The sequence below is a fragment of the Peromyscus californicus genome, unplaced genomic scaffold, assembly GCF_007827085.1.
Source record: "Peromyscus californicus insignis strain IS unplaced genomic scaffold, ASM782708v3 Scaffold_5__1_contigs__length_169319896, whole genome shotgun sequence".
Lineage (NCBI taxonomy): Eukaryota > Metazoa > Chordata > Mammalia > Rodentia > Cricetidae > Peromyscus > Peromyscus californicus.
The window spans coordinates 28,572,036-28,591,180 of NW_026294573.1; the positions used below are offsets into that span (position 1 = coordinate 28,572,036).

Below are 19,145 nucleotides of genomic sequence, written 5' to 3' on the forward strand. Positions count from 1 at the left end.
GGGGGGCCTGCTGAATGAGAGACTGAGTCACTGAGACTAGCTTTCATTGGTCATTCATTATTACCAGGAGGAGAAGGTGGGACCTGGCATTCTTTTCCCACCCACACCTGCCCAGTGAAGAGTGCTTAGCAGGCGGCGATTCACGCTCAATAGCACCAGGAGAATCAGGGCAGAGGCAGTTTGAAGGCCCTGGGGCAGCACTGGGTTCAGTCCCATGTCCAGTACGCAGGGACCCATGCTGTGGGGTCGTGTGTCAATAATAGTGCATGCGGCCCAGCGTGCCTGTGGCCGAGGCTCCGGGCCCGAGCGTGCCGGTGCCCAGCAGATCTGGCTGCCCGGTGCGCCAGATCTCCCGCAGGATTCGCTCACGTTCCTCCAGCCGCTGTGCGCGCTCCAGCTCTTCAGCTGACGTGAAGACATTGACACTAAGGGGCCCGTCGGGCTCGGTAGAGAGCTCCTGGCCCGGGAGTGTGTCATCGGGGCCCAGCCTCGTCACGGTGTCCTCATCCTCGTCATCCTCATCCTCCGGCTCTAGGGTGCTGCCGCGAGGGTCCCGGCGCAGAGCAGGGCCCCGGGGCCTCGAGCGAGGCGCACAGGAGATGCTGATGACTAGCAGGCACAAGGTCAGCAGCAGGCCGAAGCAGACGCCCAGCACGAAGTAGAGGCCGAAGCTCTCAGGGTTAGCTAGGAAGCAGGGAGCGAAGGTCAGAGAGGGGGCCTGACAAGCTGGAGTCGTCCCATCTGGGAGAGATCCAGGGTCTAAGCTTGGGGCACAGAACGGAAGGGCAGCAGAGGACAGGCATCTGGGGATGCACTGAGGGTGAGCATCTGGGAGTGGAGGGCTGCCTGGGTTATGATGGACGGGCTCCGCGCTCCCAGGCCTGGCCCTCACCTCGGATGTGTGCATAGGCCGCCAGGCTGTTGCTGAGTAGCTCCATGTCCTTCCTCGGGGCATCCATGGTGCTGGGGCTCAGCTCGCCTGTCGGCCTGGGAGGTCAGCCAGGTCAGGTCCTCCAGGGCCCAGGGCGCTCACTCCTCCTCGGGCAGCTCCACCCTGGGGGAGAGCAGTTCCCCTCATTTGGTCGCAGATCGGGGCTCTGCTTAAGAGTCCTTGCTCCCCTGCAGACGCCCCTTCATCCCGGGGAGCGGCGGAGAGGCCGCACACGCTCCGCCCCCTCGTGGGGGTCCCCAGGAGAGGCCCAGCGCACGGAAGGACGAGGCGGTGCCCCCTCGGGCTCCCCTGCCGCCTCCCTCCTGCACCCCTCCGCCCAGGGGGCCTCGGCCCTGCTCGCTCACCCGTCAGCGTCCCGCTGCCTGCCCCCGGCAGTTGCGTCTCCCCGGTGGCTGCATACACCCGGGCGGGGCCGCCCCGTCCGCCTTACTCGGTTCGCACCGTGGTGCGCCCGGCCGGACACGCCGATGGACCAGCCGGCGGAAAGTTTCCTCTGAGGAAAGAGGAGGGACGGGGCGGGGCGGGGAGGAGAGGCGGGAGGAAGAGCGCCTGGAGGAAGGGGAGAGGGGGCGGCCCCTGCTCCCCTACAGGAAGCCGCTGGGGAGGCCGCTCACGGGGGCCGCCCCCGCCAGTACTAACAACAACATCATTAGTTACTAAACATCCCTAAGGCCTGGGCGCCGGAGGTACCCTCCTTCCCCCCGAGACGTTCCTCTTTTAAACCTACCAACCCCAGAATGTGGTTGTCATTAAATCTCCAGCTGAAGTTAACTGAGTCATAAAGATCTTGAAGACCTTTGCCACATGGGCAGGACTTGAACCGACAACCCTCTGGCCGTAGGGCGCAGGCTCCACACTACTTCCCCCGTCCCTGGCTCCTCCTGTGATGGGGCGGGCCCAAACCCCTTCGTCCCTCCGGCCCTTTCCTAGCCCCCCGTGGAGTCAGCCGGCACCCCCACGTCCTCATTGGCCCTCCTGGGAGAGAGGCTCTCTCAGCCCCTCCTCCCAGTGGCCTGGCTGAGTGTGTCCAGCTGCTGTGGTCACCCAAGGTTAATGATTGTAGGGTTCGGCGGTGAGCCAGGCCCAGCACACTGCAGACCCCAGCGGGGCCCTGCCTCTGCAAGTGCAGGGGACGTCTTAGCTGCCTGGCCCGCTGGACCTGCCCAGACTCACACGTGTGCTTCCACCTGGGCTCAAGGCTTCTACAGAAGTGTGCCGGGGGATCTGCAGCTGGCCTCTTCTCTCTGCCTAGTCGTCTGGCCACCCCCCACCCACCCCCCACTTCCCCTCCCTATGCTGGGTGAGGGGGAGGCCTTCTTGGCGGGAATCTTGGGAAGGAGGAGGGAAAGAATGAGGAGAGGAAATTGCAGGCATAGCTGTAGGCGCTGCCTGAGGCCTGAGGGCCATTAACCCCCTCCCTGTCCAAGCTGCAGGACCCCACTCCCGGACTCCCCCAGGCCAGCCTGGGTTCAAGTAGGGGGCAAGAGGAGATGGAGAAAGGAGTGAGCTGCCCCGCACCTGGGTGTATTTGTGAGTGTTTAGTCTGCTCTGTGAGCATAGAGAGGCCTCTTGGCTCATGTGTACTTACCTTTTTGCCTATAATGCTGCTTCAGCGTTTCAGTGTGGGATGAGAACAGCCCCGCCCCCCCTTCGTAGATGCCTGGCCCCTCCTAAGAATGGAGATTCAGAATAAAGAGGTTATAAGCCCTTTGAGGCAGTGAGCGGCTGAGGAGGTGGTGGAGTTCATTAATGCGATGGGGAACATCTTGGGCAGCTCTTACAGGAACACCCCAGGTAAGAGCTGAGTCCTGAGGAGAAAGCACCCATGACAAGATCGGGGGAGAGTGTCTAGGCAGGAACAAGGGACAGGAGCATGAGTGGCAGCGTTCCTGGCTTGCAGAGAGCTAGCATGCGTGGTGCAAGGGCATAGAGGAGGGTGGCTGGTGTGAGACCACGCAGGAGCTTTCACAGTCACAGGAGCTTTCACAGATCGCTCAGGAGCTTGGGTGTCATTGTGAGTGAATTGATAAGCCCCTGGGCTCTTAAGTAAGGGAGTGTCATAACCACTCCACACTTTGGAAAGACTTCCGAATTGGCTCAAGGTAGGCTAGGCCACAGCAGGTCAGGAATGGAGGCAGAAAAGACGGGGAGCAGCCTGGCAGGTATTGGGGCTTAACCAGAAGGAGGGGAAGGCAGGCTGTGTCCTGAAGGGAGTTCCTTTGTGGAGGTGGTGTTGAGTGAAGAGGAATTTAGCCTTGATCTTGGGCTGTGCAACCGAAGAAGAAAGTCTTGGGGGCAGCACGTTGTTTGTTTGTTTGTTTGTTTATTTTTCTCCCAGGGCACAAGAGGTGAGAGTTGGATTTTAGATTCCAGATTCATGATACCCACTAGATCCCTGGGTGTGGGTGTTAGAGAGGCAGGGATAGCCCCAGCCCCCAAATACCATTTCCAGCAAGGAGAGACCATATGAGTAGCATCCTGGGAATAGGTGGGTCACCCAGTTCAAGAGAACAGGGAGGAGGGAGTCTTTCTGGGGCCTGAGCCCTGAACACTGACATTGAGGGGTCTTCTGGAGGAAGAATCCTCAACAGCAAACCAGAGAGGTTGGAGAAAAACCAGGCATGAGCAAGGATGTGACCCTTTGGGTTATATGGGGCTGAGAGGTAGAGTTAGGACCAGAATCAATACCCAGGCTGGGGCAACATTTCAGTATCGTCAGTGATGCCCGTGGATGACCATGGGCTCATCTCTGCTTCTCTAAGGCATGTGTGTGACTGGCTGGTTGGACACATAGAGAGTAGCTAGTGTTGGGAATGTATTGAACACCATGGTCTGCCAACCACGTACATGTTAGTGTGTGCTGCAGCTTAGCTTGTACAATAGTCCATACCTAAGTTTGTGGGCACACACCTCTTCTCTGTGAGGGTCCATATGAATAGGGTGTGAGGTTTGAGGTAGACTTCTGCAAAGTGGTCTGCATCACTGTGCCTAGCAGATCTGTGTGTCCCTATCTGGGTTAGATGTGACTCAGCCTTGGGGAAACAGGCTGTGCTGGAACAAAGGGAGTGTTGAAATGGTTGCTGGACCCTGCAGAGGGATGCACACTGCTGGGATGCTCTACCTTCCACAGTGGTTAATCACGAAGTGGCATGGTGGCCCTGATGACTCTGAGAAGTAGAGAGCTATTCAAAGTTCTGGAGAAGGTACCGAAAGCCCTTGGCTGAGATGGCTGTCCACAGTGGCCGGCTGCCTGCCTCTGCCACCCATAGTTCTGTGCGTGCGGCCAACTTGTTTCTTCTTCGTGGCTGGAATGTCTCCTGTCTGCCCATCTAGCCTGCATCCTGCCCATCCACCTGCAGAGTCTGCCTCTTTGACCAGGACTCTTCTACTCCCCTGGCCCCTTGTCCTCTGGCTGGCCCATCTCTGCCCTCCCATCTGCTTGTGAGATCAGGGATTTGTTGTCTTGGAAGGCCCAGAGAGGAAACAGGAAAGACAGGTCTTGGCAGGTTAGGGGGCTGAGGGATCCAGACTGGAAGAGGCCTCAGGGCCCTAGCTTCTCCAGCAGGGAGTCAGTCACTGCCTACTTCAGCCCATGGAGCTGGCCCTGGCTGCTCCACCCTCACCCTCAGATGTCCCCCACTAGAAGAGTAGGGTCTTAGAGAGGTGGGAAAAGGGGACTCACACAGGGCCTCCTGCAGCTTGTCAAGTTTCTCAGTGTCCCCGTGCCCCCAGCGCCTAGTTCACTGGCTAGGAAGGGGATCCTGGAGAAAAGTTTGCTCAGGGAAGGGTAATGGTAATAGGTAGGAAATGCCCTGTCCCTGGAGCGGACATTTTCCCATGCAGTTTGTAAGGCGGCTCCTATTTGACAGAGGCATAGAGATGTCATGTTGCTTGGAGGGTCACATAGGTGCAAACAGTGGAGCCCGGCTTTGAACTTGTGTAGAGACAGAGTGCAGCAGAGGAGTCTGTCACAGTAAGACACTCAGCTGCCCTTCTGGCTGCTTCCTACTGTGCTGTTCATGCTCTGGAAATGAAACTCAGCTAGTGCACCAGCTTCCATTTTGTCCTATGCTATAAAAATGGCATCTATGGGGGCTGTAGAGTTGGCTCAGTGGTTAAGAGCACTGGTTGCTCTTCTAGAGGACCCGAGTTCAATTCCCAGCACCCACATGGCAGCTTATAACCATCTGTAACTCCAGTTCCAAGGGATCCAACACCCTCATACAGGCAAAACCAATGGATACGAAATGAAAAAAATATTTTTTAAAAAATGGCATGTGGGGCTGGAGAGATGGCTCAGAGGTTAAGAGCACTGGCTGTTCTTCCAGAGGTCCAGAGTTCAATTCCCAGCAACCACATGATGGTTTATAACCATCTGTAATGAAATCTGGTGCCTGCCCTCTTCTGGCCTGCAGGGATGCAGGCAGAACACTGTATGCATAATAAATAAATAAATAAATAAATAAATAAATAAATAAATAATAAATAAATAAATAAATAAATAAATAAATAAATAAATAAATAAATAAATAAATAAATATATTTTTTAAAAATGGCATGCATTTGTATAGTGGTCTGTTGCTAAGAGAGTGATGGTCATGTGTGTGACTGATGCTGGAACATTGCTGCGGGGTGATGTGTGTTGTGATTAGTAAAGTTCTGAACAGCATGAAGTACAAATTCCTTCCACTTTACGCAGCAGTTAAGATTCCCAGGAAATAGCTAGGCGTGGTGGCCCACAATCCATGCACTCAGGATCCAGAGGCAGGCAGATCTCTGTGAGTTTGAGGTCAGCCCAGTCTCAAAGCGAGTTCCAGGACAGCCAGGACTGTTAAACATAGAAAAAGCCTGTCTGAAAAAGTAAAAAACAAACAAAAATTCCCAGAAAACTCACTGTACTGTGTAGACCCAAATTCCTCCCGTTTATCTGTGAAATGGAGTTAGATTCCAGGCTCTGATAAAGTCCTTTCTCTATTGTGCATGATGTAGAATCTGCCTGTCTATGGGTTGCCTGGGGTCTCTGGCCCTCTGCTCTGCTAATGGCAACCCCTAATTGGGACAGTTTTCCTGATGCCATTTATGGGTCTTGACATTTGAGTAGGGGAGAGATGGTCACTAATTGAACATATGGTGGTTGGTGAACAGGGAACCAGGCAGAGTTCCAGGAGAGCAGTGGACATGGAGCGAAGGCTTTGAGGAAGCCCGTTCCGAGTCTTCCCTGACATGGGTGGGTGGCGGAAGAACAGAGCAGAGGAGCCAGGGGCCAGCGGGGAGAAACATTCTTGACTTGCTGAGAATCAGGAGGCTTCGGTGGAGTGGAGAGGCTAAGGTGGGGAGAATTTAGGCCCCTGCCTTTCATCAAGTGTGGGACCACAGCCTTTCAAGGTTGTGATCAGGAAAAAGATGCACACTTGTTTTCTGTTGTGATTTTATTTAGTACTGGGGCTTGAACCCGGGGCCCCTTGTGTTGGGCAAGCATTCTACAACTGAGTAGAGCTGCAGTCCACCTTTCACTTTTGAGAGTTTCACTAGTTGCCCAGGCTTAGCCTTGAATTTGATATCCTCCTGCCTCAGCATCTTGAGACAGTGTCTCACTATGTAGCCCAGACTGGCACTGAGTTCAATACGTAGATCACACTAACCTTGAATTTGTGGCAATCCTCCTGCCTCACCCACCCAAGTTCACTGTGCTGGTTAGTTTTCTGTTGATGTCACAGAAGCTGGAGTTATCTGAGAAGCGGGAAATGTCAACTGTAAAAATCCCCCTATTAGAGCTGGGCAGTGGTAGCACATGACTTTGATCCCAGCACTCGGGAGGCAGAGGCTGGAGGATCTCTGTGAATCCAAGGCCAGCCTCATCTAAAGCGAGTTCCAGGACAGCCAGAGCGACACAGTGAAATCCTGTCTCGAAAAAAACAATAACAAAAGATCTGTGATGTTTCGAGGAGAGAGGTGGCCCAGCAGTTAAGAGCACAGACTGTGATGTTTCCGAGGGAGGTTTGAGAGTCCAGTCCCTCTTATTGGCTGTTCATGTGCTAGCAGTTCCTGGTCAGCAGGATGAAGAATCAGCCGTGATTAACAAGAGAACCACTGAAGGGAAACCTTTGTTTTACTGAGACAATTGGTGCTGCTCTGAGCTGAGAAAACAGCTGTGATTAGGAAGAAACTGGCATCCCTGAGGCAGGATCTTCTGGGAAGGAAAGGTTCCTCAGCGTCAGCACACCTGAACTGTGTGTGGTTCAGAGGAGCCCAAGGCTGTACTTTGTGCTGGCAGCTGAACTTCTTGGAGTCTCTCAAGCAGTACTGGGTTTGTTTTGGTTTTTTTCTTTCCTTTTTTTTTTTTTGTTTTTGTTTTGGTTTTTTCCAGGTTTCTCTGTGTAGCCCTGACTGTCCTGGAACTCGCTCTGTAGACCAGGCTGGCAAAACAAAACAAAACAAAACAAAAACCAAAAAAACAACCCAATCAAATAGACAAACAAAAAAACTGTGAGTTCAAGGCCAGCCTGGTCTACAGAGCAAGTTCAGGACAGGCTCCAAAGCTACACAAAGAAACCCTGTCTTGAAAAACAACAACAAAATTAACTTGAGGTCTGGAGAGAGGGCGAGTTCAATTCCCAGCAACCACATGGTGGCTCGCAAGCGTTTATAATGAGATCTGGTGCCCTCTTCTGGCATGCAAGCAGAATACTGTATACATAATAAATAAATATCTTTTAAAAAGGTTAACTTGAGTTCCTGGAGATAAACAAGAAAAGGAAGGTTATGGTTTGTGCTGTATTTGCGTGTGAGGTTGACAGGGGGTCAACTGCTCTGGCTAGTTTTTTGTTGACATAAGCTAGAGTCCTTTGAGAAGTAGAAACCTCACCTGGGAAATGCCTCCATCAGATTGGCCTGCAGGAAAGCCCGCGGGGCCTTTTCTTGATTGATGTGGAGGGGCCCTGCCCACTGTGGGCGGTGCCACTCCTGGGCAGGTAGCCCTGGGGAGTATAAGAAAGCAATCTGAGCGAGCCAGAAAGCAGCATTCTTCCATGGCTTTGCTTCTGTTTCTGCCTCTAGGTTCCTGCCTTGACTTCCCTTAACGATGGATTACAGATGAAAGATGACATAAACCCTTTCCCTGCAAGTTGCTTTTGGTCGTGGTCTTTTTTTGTTTGTTTTTCGAGACAGGGTCTCTCTGTGTAGTTTGGTGACTTTCCTGGAACTCACTCAGTAGCCCAGGCTGGCCTCGAACTCACAGAGATCCTCCTGGCTCTGCCTCCCGCGTGCTGGGATTAAAGGCATGCATGCGCCGCCACCGCCCGGCTTGGTCAAGGTCTTTACTAGAGCAATAGAAACGTAACTAACACCGTCACTATGGCAGGCCCTGTATCTGAGCCTCATTAATTTATCCTGTGAGTGTTTTGCCTGCATGTCTGTGCACCATGAGCCTGCCTGGTGCCCAAAGAGTTCAGAAGAAGAAGAGGGGTCTGATCCCTCTGGAACTGGAGTTTAGACAATTGTGAGTCACCATGTGGGTGCTGGGAATCAAACCTGAGTCCTCTCTAAGAACAAGCGCACTTAACAGCTAAGTCATCTCTTCAGTCCTGTTTTCTTGTTTATTTTTATTTATTTATTCTTGTTTTTGTTTTTCGAGACAGGGTTTCTCTGTGTAATAGACCTGGCTGTCCTGGAATTTACTCTGTAGATCAGGCTGTTCTGGAACTCACAGAGATCCACCTGCCTCTGCCTCCACCTCCCAAGTGCTGGGACTAAAGGCATGTGCCACCACTGTTCGGCTTTGGTTTATATTTTGAAAAACAAATTTATGTATATGTGTCTATGTTTGAAATGTGTGTGCAATGCTTGCAAAGGCCAAAAGACAGTATTCCATCCTCTGGAGCTGGAGTAACAAGCAGCCACGAGCTCCCCGATGTGGATGCTGGGAACTGAACTCAGGTTCTCTGCAAGAGCATCAAGTGCTCCCAACTGCTGTGCCATGTCTCTGGTCCCTTCTTTGACATCTTATACACGTCAATATAATGTATTTTAATCAAAAGCAGTTAAACTTTTTGCTTCTGAGACAGTTTCAGGCCTCTGGGGATGACCTTGAACTTTTCATCTCTTGCTTCTCTCCACTTCCAATGCTGGCATTACAGGGATGGACCAATTTATGTAGTTCTGAGGACTGAACCCAGGACTTCACATATGCTAGGCAAGCTACACCCCCAGGCTTCACTATTTTACTGGCCTGAACTCACCATATAGACCATGCTGCTTTAAAATCGCAGCGCTCAGAGATCTTGGATTCCAGGCCGATGCCACCGCACCTGGCTATACCTAAGTTTTAGATGGTTCCCTCTAGTCCCTGTGGCACCTGGACTGTCAGGGGGAGGAGAGAGGGGGCTGGGGACCAGAGTGTTGCCACTCACAGTGGAGTTGAAAAGTGGTCCGATTACAGGGCAGAACTGGGGTTTACAGGGCAGAGTGTGAGAGACAGACATGTGCCTCATCCGGCACAGCTCCAAGGACAGACCTAACCAGGGTGGCAAGGGAATGAAGAAAAGACAGACAGATGGACAGAAAGCTGGGATCAGGTGCTCTGGGCTCTTGGATGGAGAAACGTCAGCTTGCTTATATAGAGAGTTGGAAAAACAAAAACAAAACAAAATCTGAAAATTAGTAAAGGATAAACAGTCCCAACAGATCAGTAAACCAGAGACTGGAGAGATGGCTCAGAGGTTAAGAGCACTGACTGTTCTTCCAGAGGACCCGGGTTCAATTCTGAGCACCCACATGAAGGCTCACTCACTATCACCTGTAACTCCCATTCCAGGGATCTGATATCCTCTTCTGGTCTTTGTGGGCACCAGGCATGTAAGTGGTACAGAGATACACATGCAGGCAAAACAGCCATACGCTTAAGAGATAAGATACATTTTAAAAAGAAAACATAGTATCTGAAGAAATAGGGCTGCTTTTTCCAACCGCTAAAAGCAAAAACAAACGAAGCAGTTCTGGGCACCAGTTGGGTGTCAGGGCAATTTTGAGGGCTGAATTGGGAGACCTAGACAGCACAGAGACATTTGTACCCAAAGCGAGAGGTTGGGAATGGAGACCAGGTCCAGGCAGCAGCTAGCAGCTGTAGGCTGAGAGAAAGAGCATCTCATGGTAATGCACCTGGGCCAGACAGAGCAGGGGACCATGTAGGGTCCAATGTGTGGGCTGCGAGAAAGGGGCAAGGCAGAGCAGTCATGGGAATCAGGCCCGTCTGGGAAGGGCTTCATTGGCTAGGATGCCTTTTTTCTTCCTTGCCCAGCTAGGGATGGTCTAGCCTACCTCTCCCTTCACCAGGAAGCACTCACTGTTTCTTGGCTTTGCTGGGAAGTACATTCTACAGTCTAAACTTAGGCAACGGGCAGAAGGCAGGCAGGCAGGCAGGCACCCCTGGACTTCCCAAGGGGGTGAGGGCAGTACAGGGAAGGGCCAGCCCTGGCTAGCTCCTTACCCCAGCTCCCTGTGACACAGGACTTTGTAAAGAGGGGGTTCATGGCTTTCTAGTTGACAAGGCCCTGCTACTCTTCTGCCTACAGTGGGCAGAAGCCGGGCCAAGCCAAGCTAGCAGCTCCCACTGGGCACTGGCAGGAGGCAGGACACTCCGGCGGCACCTTGCTTCTGACAGCATGGCTTGATTGCCTGCTGGCCAGAGAGGGCGGCGCCCCTGTTGGCAGGCCCCAGAGACACAGGCCCTGCTCTGCTGGGCTAGAGAAGGCGAGCTGGATGGAGGACAAGAACAGAGGCATTGCTGCAGCCCTGGCGGCTCCAGATCAGGAAGTTTTATTGCTGACATGCAGGAAGAGTCCCCATGTAGTACAAAAATACGGCTTTATACAAACTTTTTTGTGACTTTTTCCATTGTGTTTTTTTTTGTTTGTTTTTTTGTTTTTTTCTTTACAATAGGACTTCTCAGTGTGTGACACCAGTGAGGGCAGGCCAAAACTCTTCTCCTCTGCATTGCCAGAATACCATCAGACCAAGGCTTGACCTTGGAAGGAACCAGCCGTCTGATGGGTTCTGCAGACCTGAAGGTATTGCTTTTAAAAGGAGGGCTGTGGATGCAGGCCTGAGACACTGGGCAGAAGCTCCGCCCAGGAGGGCCCTAGCCAGGCCTCAGAGCCTCACTGGAGGGCAGTCATGGGCTAGGAGCCCAGGCTGACTGCATTCCTGCTCCCTCAGGAGACTTTTCATTATCAAATAAATATAGAAAAGAGCCCTCCCCCCAACACAGCAGCACCATGCCCTGACTCTCGGCGGCTGGATGGCTGAACTTGAGGCAGAGCTGGGTGCTAGGGGAGTTAAGTGCTGGGCTCAGGTGGGCTCCTGCAGACCCAGCGAAACAGAGGCACAGGCGCCCAGGGCGGGATCGGGGTATGGGGAGGGAGGGGCATGGGCAGCCCTGCTACTGCTGGCAAGAGGTGGCCCCATTTTTTCCAGATGGGGAAACTGAGGCACAAGGAGGTTTGGGAACTTGCCCAAGGTCACTCACAGTGAGTCAGCTTTTCAGGGGGTGAGGGGCAGCTCACACTCTAGGAAACATGGTCTCCCCCACTGGAGAGCAAGAGGCAGGAAGGGTCTAGGACTGCCAGAAGGGGGACATGGTCCTCTCTGAGGGTACACAGGGTGTAGGCCTCCAGAGTGGGGGCTTTGCTTGGTACTGGGTGCGCCAAGTCCAGTGCAGGGAGGGCAGTCTGGAGAGAACAGCATTTCTGGCAAGACGGGCATCCACTTCAAAATTCCGGCTCAAAAAGGGTAGCAGGGCTGTTCTCACGCCAGGTAGGTAGGTCCCCGATCCCTACAGGTCTCCCTCCAAGTCTTCTACCCCCAGGTAGGCATCTGCCCAGGGTCTGCTGGGAGGGATACACTTCTGAGGCAAGGTAGGAGGATCTCTGAGCACAAGTGACCTGTCCCCAGCAGGCCCAGAGCATCCTCCAAAGTTGGCCGCAGGTCCCTTCACACTCTGTCCATGTTACCTGGGTACCACGTGAAGGATGGAGGAGGCAGGGTTAATGCGCATGTGCAGCACCTCAGAGAAGCTACTGAGACAGAGAAAGAGCCAAGTCTAGAAACAGGGTGGGTTGAGAGCAGAGAAGAACCAGCAAGAAAACTCCTAGGTGCCTGGGGGTGAGAAGGGAGCCTACATACAGATGTGGGCCCCATTATCCAGCCGGGCTGGGGGGCAGAGAGTAGCCATGGGCTGAACCTAGAGATGGGAGAGAATTTGGGTTCAGTAAAAAAATAAATATATTTGAATTGGGCGGAAGATGAGGTGAAAGCGTTTCAAAGCTCAGACCGAGGGCAGGCCCCGGGGGAGGGGGTAGCGGGGGGACATGGACAGTGGGAAGGGTGCTTACTGGGGGCCAGTAGTGAGCGGCATGGTCAGCTTATATGGACTGTGGGGAGCAGTGGCCTGGCCAGGCTGTGGCTGTTCCAGGGCCTGGGTGGCGAGCATAGGCTCCCTTCTTTCCTCCCAGCACTCGGTCCAGAGACAGCGTGGTTAGAGACAGAGAGGTAGATTAAAATGTCATGATTAAAAGCAGATCAGGTATCTAGAATTCTCAGATTAAAAAAAAAAAAAACAAAAACACAACAACATCAATCAAGCAATCATCCCAAAAGGTAGCTTTGTGGTACCTCTGTTGACCCTGGCTTTGACCGGGGCTGTCCCTATCCCTGCCCTGTCCCCACTGCAGCCTGGGAGTCAGTCCAGCACCGCTGGGCCCAGGCCTAGGCCCGATGGCTGGGCCTCAGGTGGGCCGAGGAGAGTGTGCTGGGCGGTGCCCTAGCTGAGGGCACTATTTCCGCAGATAGCGCTGTGCCAGGATGGCCGTGTCCAAGGAGGTCATGGGCTGGGCGTCGTGGCCCAGCCGTCGCACTGGTGGCATGCTGCCGAACTGCCGCTTGGGCAGCCACGTCCGGGCCTCGTGGACGGAGCTCTTCTCCTCAGCAAGCAGCAGCTGCTGCCGCATGTAGTTCTCAAACTCGTACTGCGAACACTCCTCTGTCACCTTTGCCTGGGGACCGAGAGACCACGGCCAAGGTGAGGACCTAACACAGGGAGCCCCCCACCTCGCTGGCTGATGGGAGTGGCTGCGGGAGGTCCCCAGCCTGGGTCGCTCTAGCTGTCTTCTGACTTGGATCTCTGCCTTCTGGGTTGCATTAGCGTCCTCACCCACGGAGGGGGGGTGTAGGTGTGTGAGGGTGGGGTGTAAGGGGCTCTGAACTGAGGGTTAAGAGCAGGGCCACCCTCCAACCCTCAGGCTGAGCTCTCTCCTGTGCGGGCAGGCAGTGCGAGACTGTGGAGGCAAGCCTTGACTGCGGCAGGCAGGGTTCTGGAACCAAGGCACAGCTCCCCTGCTGTCAAGCTGTGTGACTGTGGACACATGGGTTTACTTCTCTGATCCTCAGATTCTTCCTTTGTCAATGGGATAAAAATATGACCACAGGCCTTAGGGTGGACTGAAGAGAGCCGGACAGGGCTTCCAGGCATGGCCCCTCCTGGTCCTACCTGCCCACTGCTTGTTAGGGAGCTCCCAGGGAAGGTCACTGTAACAGCTCAGGTCCAACTTCCCTCCCAGGGGCACCCTGAGACCACCCACAGCTGCTGCGTAGCACTCTTGTCTCTGTCCCGACCCGTCACCCAGCACTTTCTCCAGTAGCTGACCCCATGTCAGCTAGCTGTCTCTTCTCAGGCTGGAGACCTCGGGTGGGCAGGACACAGGCTGGGGACCTCTGAGTGGACGGGACACAGGCTGGGGACCTCTGGGTGGACGGGACACAGGCTGAGGACCTCGAGTGGACGGGACACAGGCTGGGGACCTCTGGGTGGACGGGACACAGGCTGGGGACCTCTGGGTGGACGGGACACAGGCTGGGGACCTCTGGGTGGACGGGACACAGGCTGGGGACCTCGGGTGGACGGGACACAGGCTGGGGACCTCGGGTGGACGGGACACAGGCTGGGGACCTCGGGTGGACGGGACACAGGCTGGGGACCTCGGGTGGACGGGACACAGGCTGGGGACCTCGGGTGGACGGGACACAGGCTGGGGACCTCGGGTGGACGGGACACAGGCTGGGGACCTCGGGTGGACGGGACACAGGCTGGGGACCTCGGGTGGACGGGACACAGGCTGGGGACCTCGGGTGGACGGGACACAGGCTGGGGACCTCGGGTGGACGGGACACAGGCTGGGGACCTCGGGTGGACGGGACACAGGCAGGCCAGAATCCGGCCTCCCTCTCCACACTCACCTCCTGGGAGCTGTCAGAGCTGCTTATTTGGTCATCAATGTCAGGAACCACTTGCAAAGGTCCACTCAGAGAGGACAGTGACTGCCTGCAGGGAAGGGGACATGCCAGATTAGACAGGTCCCCACTTGTCCCTACAGCTCCTGACTTGTCTACAGTCAGTCCAGCTTAGGACCCAGTCAGTACCTGCCAACATGGCTGACTGCTCTGGGCCTCTATCTTCTGGTCCAATAAAGAGTGGACATCCCCTGCTGCAAGGGCTGTGGTAGGAATTCAGCAAGGCAATGGCCACCTCACAGTCGGCGTGTCATGCAGGCAGGAGATGCCCATTCTGCACCCTGCCTACACCCTCACAGCCCTGCCTTTAGGAGAATCTGAAGCTGGTAGTCTAGCAGAGAAAAGGGCTGCTCGTCTGTGCAGGGCGGCAGAGCATCTGAGCTCCAGACCTTGTGCAGGCCCACTTACCAAGATGCAATGATGGCACTGAGGGCCTCTAGGACATCAGCAGCAGCCAGGCGTTGCTGGGGGTCAAGGACCAGCAGTTTCCGGATAAGACACACTGTGTTCTCAGAGACCCTCCCATCCCTGGACAGGAAGGAAGAGGAAGAAGCCTCAGCAGGGTGACGGGGGCTAGTCTTTGACACAGAGCTCCGGGACCCCAGCAGTATTGCTGTCTCTTCCCTGAAATCCCAGAGGGCCAGCTGATCCCTTCCCCACCCCTCCGAGGAGGCAGGACTCACTCGGGGATGGTGTACTCAGCAGCCTTGATCTTGCGGAAGAGCTCCTGTGGGATGCTGTCGTAGAAGGGGAATTGGCCGTAGAGCATGGTGAAGAGAACCACACCCAGGGCCCACATGTCACTAGGCTTGCCCCGGTATGGACGGCCTGGGGACAAAGCACACGTGAACACTCAGTTGGAATAACATGCCTGGGCAGCTCCTCACTCCAAATCCCACCTTTGCTTCAGATCCTTTTACCGTTCTTCCCCTCAGGGCAAGTCAGTGCAGTCCAGAGCTCCTGCTTGCTCGCTCGCTTGCCAGTCCCCTGCTCGAGGATGACGCCTGGGTATGTGCAGCCCACCCACCTTGCCCTCCTTTGCCGGACTCTGTATCATCTTCATCAGCCTAGGAGACTCTGGGAGCTAGCTACCACTCCCACAGCCAGGAAAGCAGCCCAGCGCAGGCAGCCAGTACTTCCGTAGACACAGCTGGCAGCCCCATCCGCCATCCTTCGCCCTCACCCCCCCCCCCCCAGCCCCCAGTCTCTGGTGCTTCTCAGCTCTCCACTAGATGACGAGTTCTCGGACACAGACGTCAGTTACTGCGCTCACTCCCTGTTCCCAGCCTGGACCTGCACATTTACTCCATCAACCTCTCGCCAGCTTCCTTGCCAGTGGTGTGGTCTGCATGTCCCCCCCACAGGAAGGGGGAGTGGGAAAGGAGGCTGTAATGGGACATATGGACCACAAAAGCCGGAGCGACTATCTGGAGGGAGCAAGGGGACCAGAGGACCACGGGAGAGGAATGAGAAGGCAAACAGGAACAGAGCGTACTGATAGATATATATATATATATGCATAACAATGAAAATGTCATGGGCGGTGGTGGCGCACGCCTTTAATCTCAGAACTCGGGAGGCAGAGGCAGGCGGATCTCTGTGAGTTCGAGGCCAGCTTGGTCTACAGAGTGAGATCCAGGACAGGCACCAAAACAACACAGAGAGACCCTGTCTTGAAACCCCTCCCCACCCCCAAAAAAGAAAATGTCACAGCCACAGCGAAACCTATTACTAACTTTTGAAGGAACAAAACAAAAAGGCCACCCTAGCCTCAGTGTCCTTATCTGCAAAAAGGAGTTTTGTGAAACTGTCCTCAGGGTAGCAGTGTGGCTTTATTTGGGGACAGGAGTGTTGAGATAGGGTCTTGCTATATGACCCAGGCTAACCCAGAACTCTATCCTCCTGCCTCTGCCTCCTGAGTGCTAGGTCGCCGGATGTGTGGTACCATGCTCACACAACTGGACTTCTAGTTCTTAACACCGCAGCTTAAATGCCACAACCGGGGGAGATCTCGGTGCCCTTACATGCTCTTTCAGAATGCCCATCTCTCTCTCTCGTAGCTCTAACCTCATGTGGGCACATGGCTTGTTCCTCCATTAGAGTGGAGATCTGGACAGGGTGGGTCAGGAAAGCCCAGGACCTAGTCCAGGGTCTGCCCTCAGGCTACCATCTGTTCAAGGAGTGTACTGCCACAATGTGGGGACCACACATACCACTGAGCACATCAGGACTGATGTAGGCAGGGCTCCCCCTCTGGTCCTTCAGCAGGTCCCCCTCACTCACAAGATGTTTCCCAAGGCAGAAGTTGGTGATAGTTATCCGATGGGTCCTAAGAATGGGAGGTAGAGAGTGAACACAGAGGCCCCAGAGCCAGGTACCTGCTGGGGCAGGCTCCTTATTCTATACAAAAGCATCCAGGCTTCTCTTCAAGAGGACAGCAGCCACCTCCCCTGAACCTCTGCTCTGGCTGAATCTCAGGGGTACAGCTTATAGCTGGAACAGTTCCCAGAGATTTTCACCATATTCAAGATTGGGAGCAACCCGCAACTCAATGACTCCCCCATTTGCACACACTGGAAAAAGACCAGCAGACACGAATGCCTTACTTAACCCTCCCTCCTCTCACTGTGCTGGGCCACTGCAGAGAGGACAGTCTGAGGCATCCTCTCAGCAGGAAGTCCAGTATACCACAGTATACCAGGCCTGGGCCTCACCTGGGGGACTCTGGTCCCATGGGAACTTTCCACATGTTCTGGTGGAGTGTGGAAGCTGATCCTATGTCACACCCTCCGGCTGACAGCTCTGTGTATGTCTGTGTGTGTCCATGTTATGAAGGCCAAATGTCCACATCTAGCATCTTTCTCCATTGCTCAACACACTGGGTGTGTGGGTGTTTTGTCTGCATGTATTTGTTTACCCCACCCCACCTCCCCCTTCCACTCCAAGACAGGGTTTCTCTGTGTAGCCCTGGCTGTCCTGGAACTTGCTCTGTAGACCAGCTGGCCTTGAACTCAGAGGCCCACCTGCTTCTACCTCCCAATGCTGGGATTAAAGGTGTGCACCGCCACCACTAAGCCTGCCTCCATGTATGCTTGTACCCCAACCGCGTAAGTGCCTGGTGCCTGCCCGTGGAGGCCAGAAGAGGGCAGTGGATCCCCTGGGGCCGGAGTTATAGATAGTGAACCATCTCTCCAGCCCCCTTTACATAATTTTTTGAGACAGGATCTTACTGAACCCAGAGCTCACCAATTTGGCAAGACTACCTGGTCAGCAAGTCCCAGGGATCCTCTTGTTTATTCTTCAACAGGGATGGGATTATAGGCTCATGCCACCATTCCAGCTTTTTAAGCTAGGGATCTGAACTCAAATCCTCCATACTTGCCTGGCAAGCACTTAACAACTGAACCATCTTCCCTGGGGAAGCTGGTCTCTCCCAAGAGCCCTGGCGTCCAATTAGGTGAGTGTGTCATCCCAGGTCTTCCCAGTCCTCACAATCCTCAGGGCTAACAGAATGGGAATGGAGGGCGCCAGCACAGAGCAATGGTACAATTAACCAATCTCAACCACTCCATCTTTCTAAAACCCCACTGTGGCCAAGGGCCCCCCTCTCCCCCGGAGACTCAGCACTGGAAGGGTAGAGAGCTTCTCTTTCCTGCTTCATGGTAGGGCATGCACACTGCTGTTGATATGAGGTGGCTAGCCATGAGCCCAATAGCTAGCAGATGGTCAGCGATGCAGGTCTGGGTCTCCACTGGTTCAAGGCCTCAGAGAGGGAGATCACTCCAGAAAGGGAAGGCCCTGTGAGGCGGTGATGCTGCCTGGCCAGCTCTGCCATGGTGGGATTCCCTTTGCTAACTGCTGTGTGCAGGCAGCCTTTCTTCAAGAGTTCTGGGGTCCAGCTGCACAGGCTGGAGGAGGCTCAGCATGTTCACACTGTCTTGTGAACGAGGCACTGCCCTGAAGTGTACCAGGTCACTGGGGGCTGTAGCCACACTGCATCATGCACACAGGCTTAGTGGGCACATTTCGGAGTCATCATGAGACAATGGATTGTCTATTTCCAACAACCTTTGTGGCTGTTTCGTTTCCTGTAGTGCTAGGGGTCAAAGCCAGGGCTTGTACACACCAGCCCTATTCCCCAAAATTATGAACCCTAGTACCGTCACTGACCGTAGCTTCCTGCCGCTCCTCATTTGGAGCAGCAGGGCCTTTGGGAGGAATGTGGCTCCCATATAGTGGGTAAGAGGCATTAGTACGCTGGGGCCAGCCTCCAGGAGAACTCTTGGCGTAAGGAGGGGAGCCGAGACAAGCAGCTATTGCTCTGCTGTTACAGAGGAAATGATGGAGGGTGGCACACAGGAGATCCACAGAGCTGGCTTTGGGGCCTGGCACTTCTATTCTTTTGCCAGGACTCAGGTGGACTGTTCTCATTTTTCCCACAGCGGCCTGTGAGGGAGACTTTTCTTTTTTCTTTTGGTTTTTCGAGACAGGGTTTCTCTGTGTACCTTTGCGCCTGTCCTGGATCTCGCTTTGGAGACCAGGCTGGCCTCGAACTCACAGAGATCCGCCTGCCTCTGCCTCCCTACTTTTCAATTCCTCATCAGAAGGAACTAAGGTCTAGAAGTAAAGGGACCTACCCAAGGTCACACAGCTTGGGAGAGCTGGGAGGTAGATTGAAGCCCAGCTCTGTCAGGCCTCAGAGCCCCCTGGGAAGAGCCCTGCCCCCAAAGGACTTTTCCTTCTGTTCCATCCAGGCTAACTCATCTCTTGTCCTGAGTTTCAGACTGCCGTGTCCTAGGAAAATAGGCTCTTCTCTGAGAATCGTCAAGCAGGAGGCTCTGGGCTTGGAACT

General features: G+C 54.3%; 2 protein-coding genes across 2 annotated transcripts in view; both read right to left on the reverse strand.

The window, feature by feature from the left end:
- Positions 1–37: 37 nt before the first annotated feature.
- On the reverse strand, positions 38–1,803 carry Eva1b (eva-1 homolog B). Its single transcript, XM_052717987.1, has 3 exons — positions 1,297–1,803; positions 893–1,054; positions 38–684 (listed from the first exon to the last, which is right to left on the reverse strand). The coding sequence occupies exons 2-3, from the start codon at positions 957–959 to the stop codon at positions 254–256; spliced, it is 498 nt and encodes a 165-aa protein (XP_052573947.1). The 5' UTR covers positions 960–1,054; positions 1,297–1,803; the 3' UTR covers positions 38–253.
- Positions 1,804–10,734: 8,931 nt separating this feature from the next.
- Positions 10,735–19,145, reverse strand: part of Stk40 (serine/threonine kinase 40) — a 37,536-nt gene continuing 29,125 nt past the window's right edge. The window contains exons 7-11 of the mRNA XM_052717985.1: positions 16,507–16,622; positions 14,977–15,121; positions 14,702–14,821; positions 14,240–14,324; positions 10,735–12,999 (exon numbers count right to left, since the gene is read on the reverse strand). Of these exons, the coding sequence (XP_052573945.1) occupies positions 12,781–12,999; positions 14,240–14,324; positions 14,702–14,821; positions 14,977–15,121; positions 16,507–16,622 (685 nt within the window). The 3' untranslated portion in view covers positions 10,735–12,780. The remainder of the gene's footprint in view (positions 13,000–14,239; positions 14,325–14,701; positions 14,822–14,976; positions 15,122–16,506; positions 16,623–19,145) is intronic.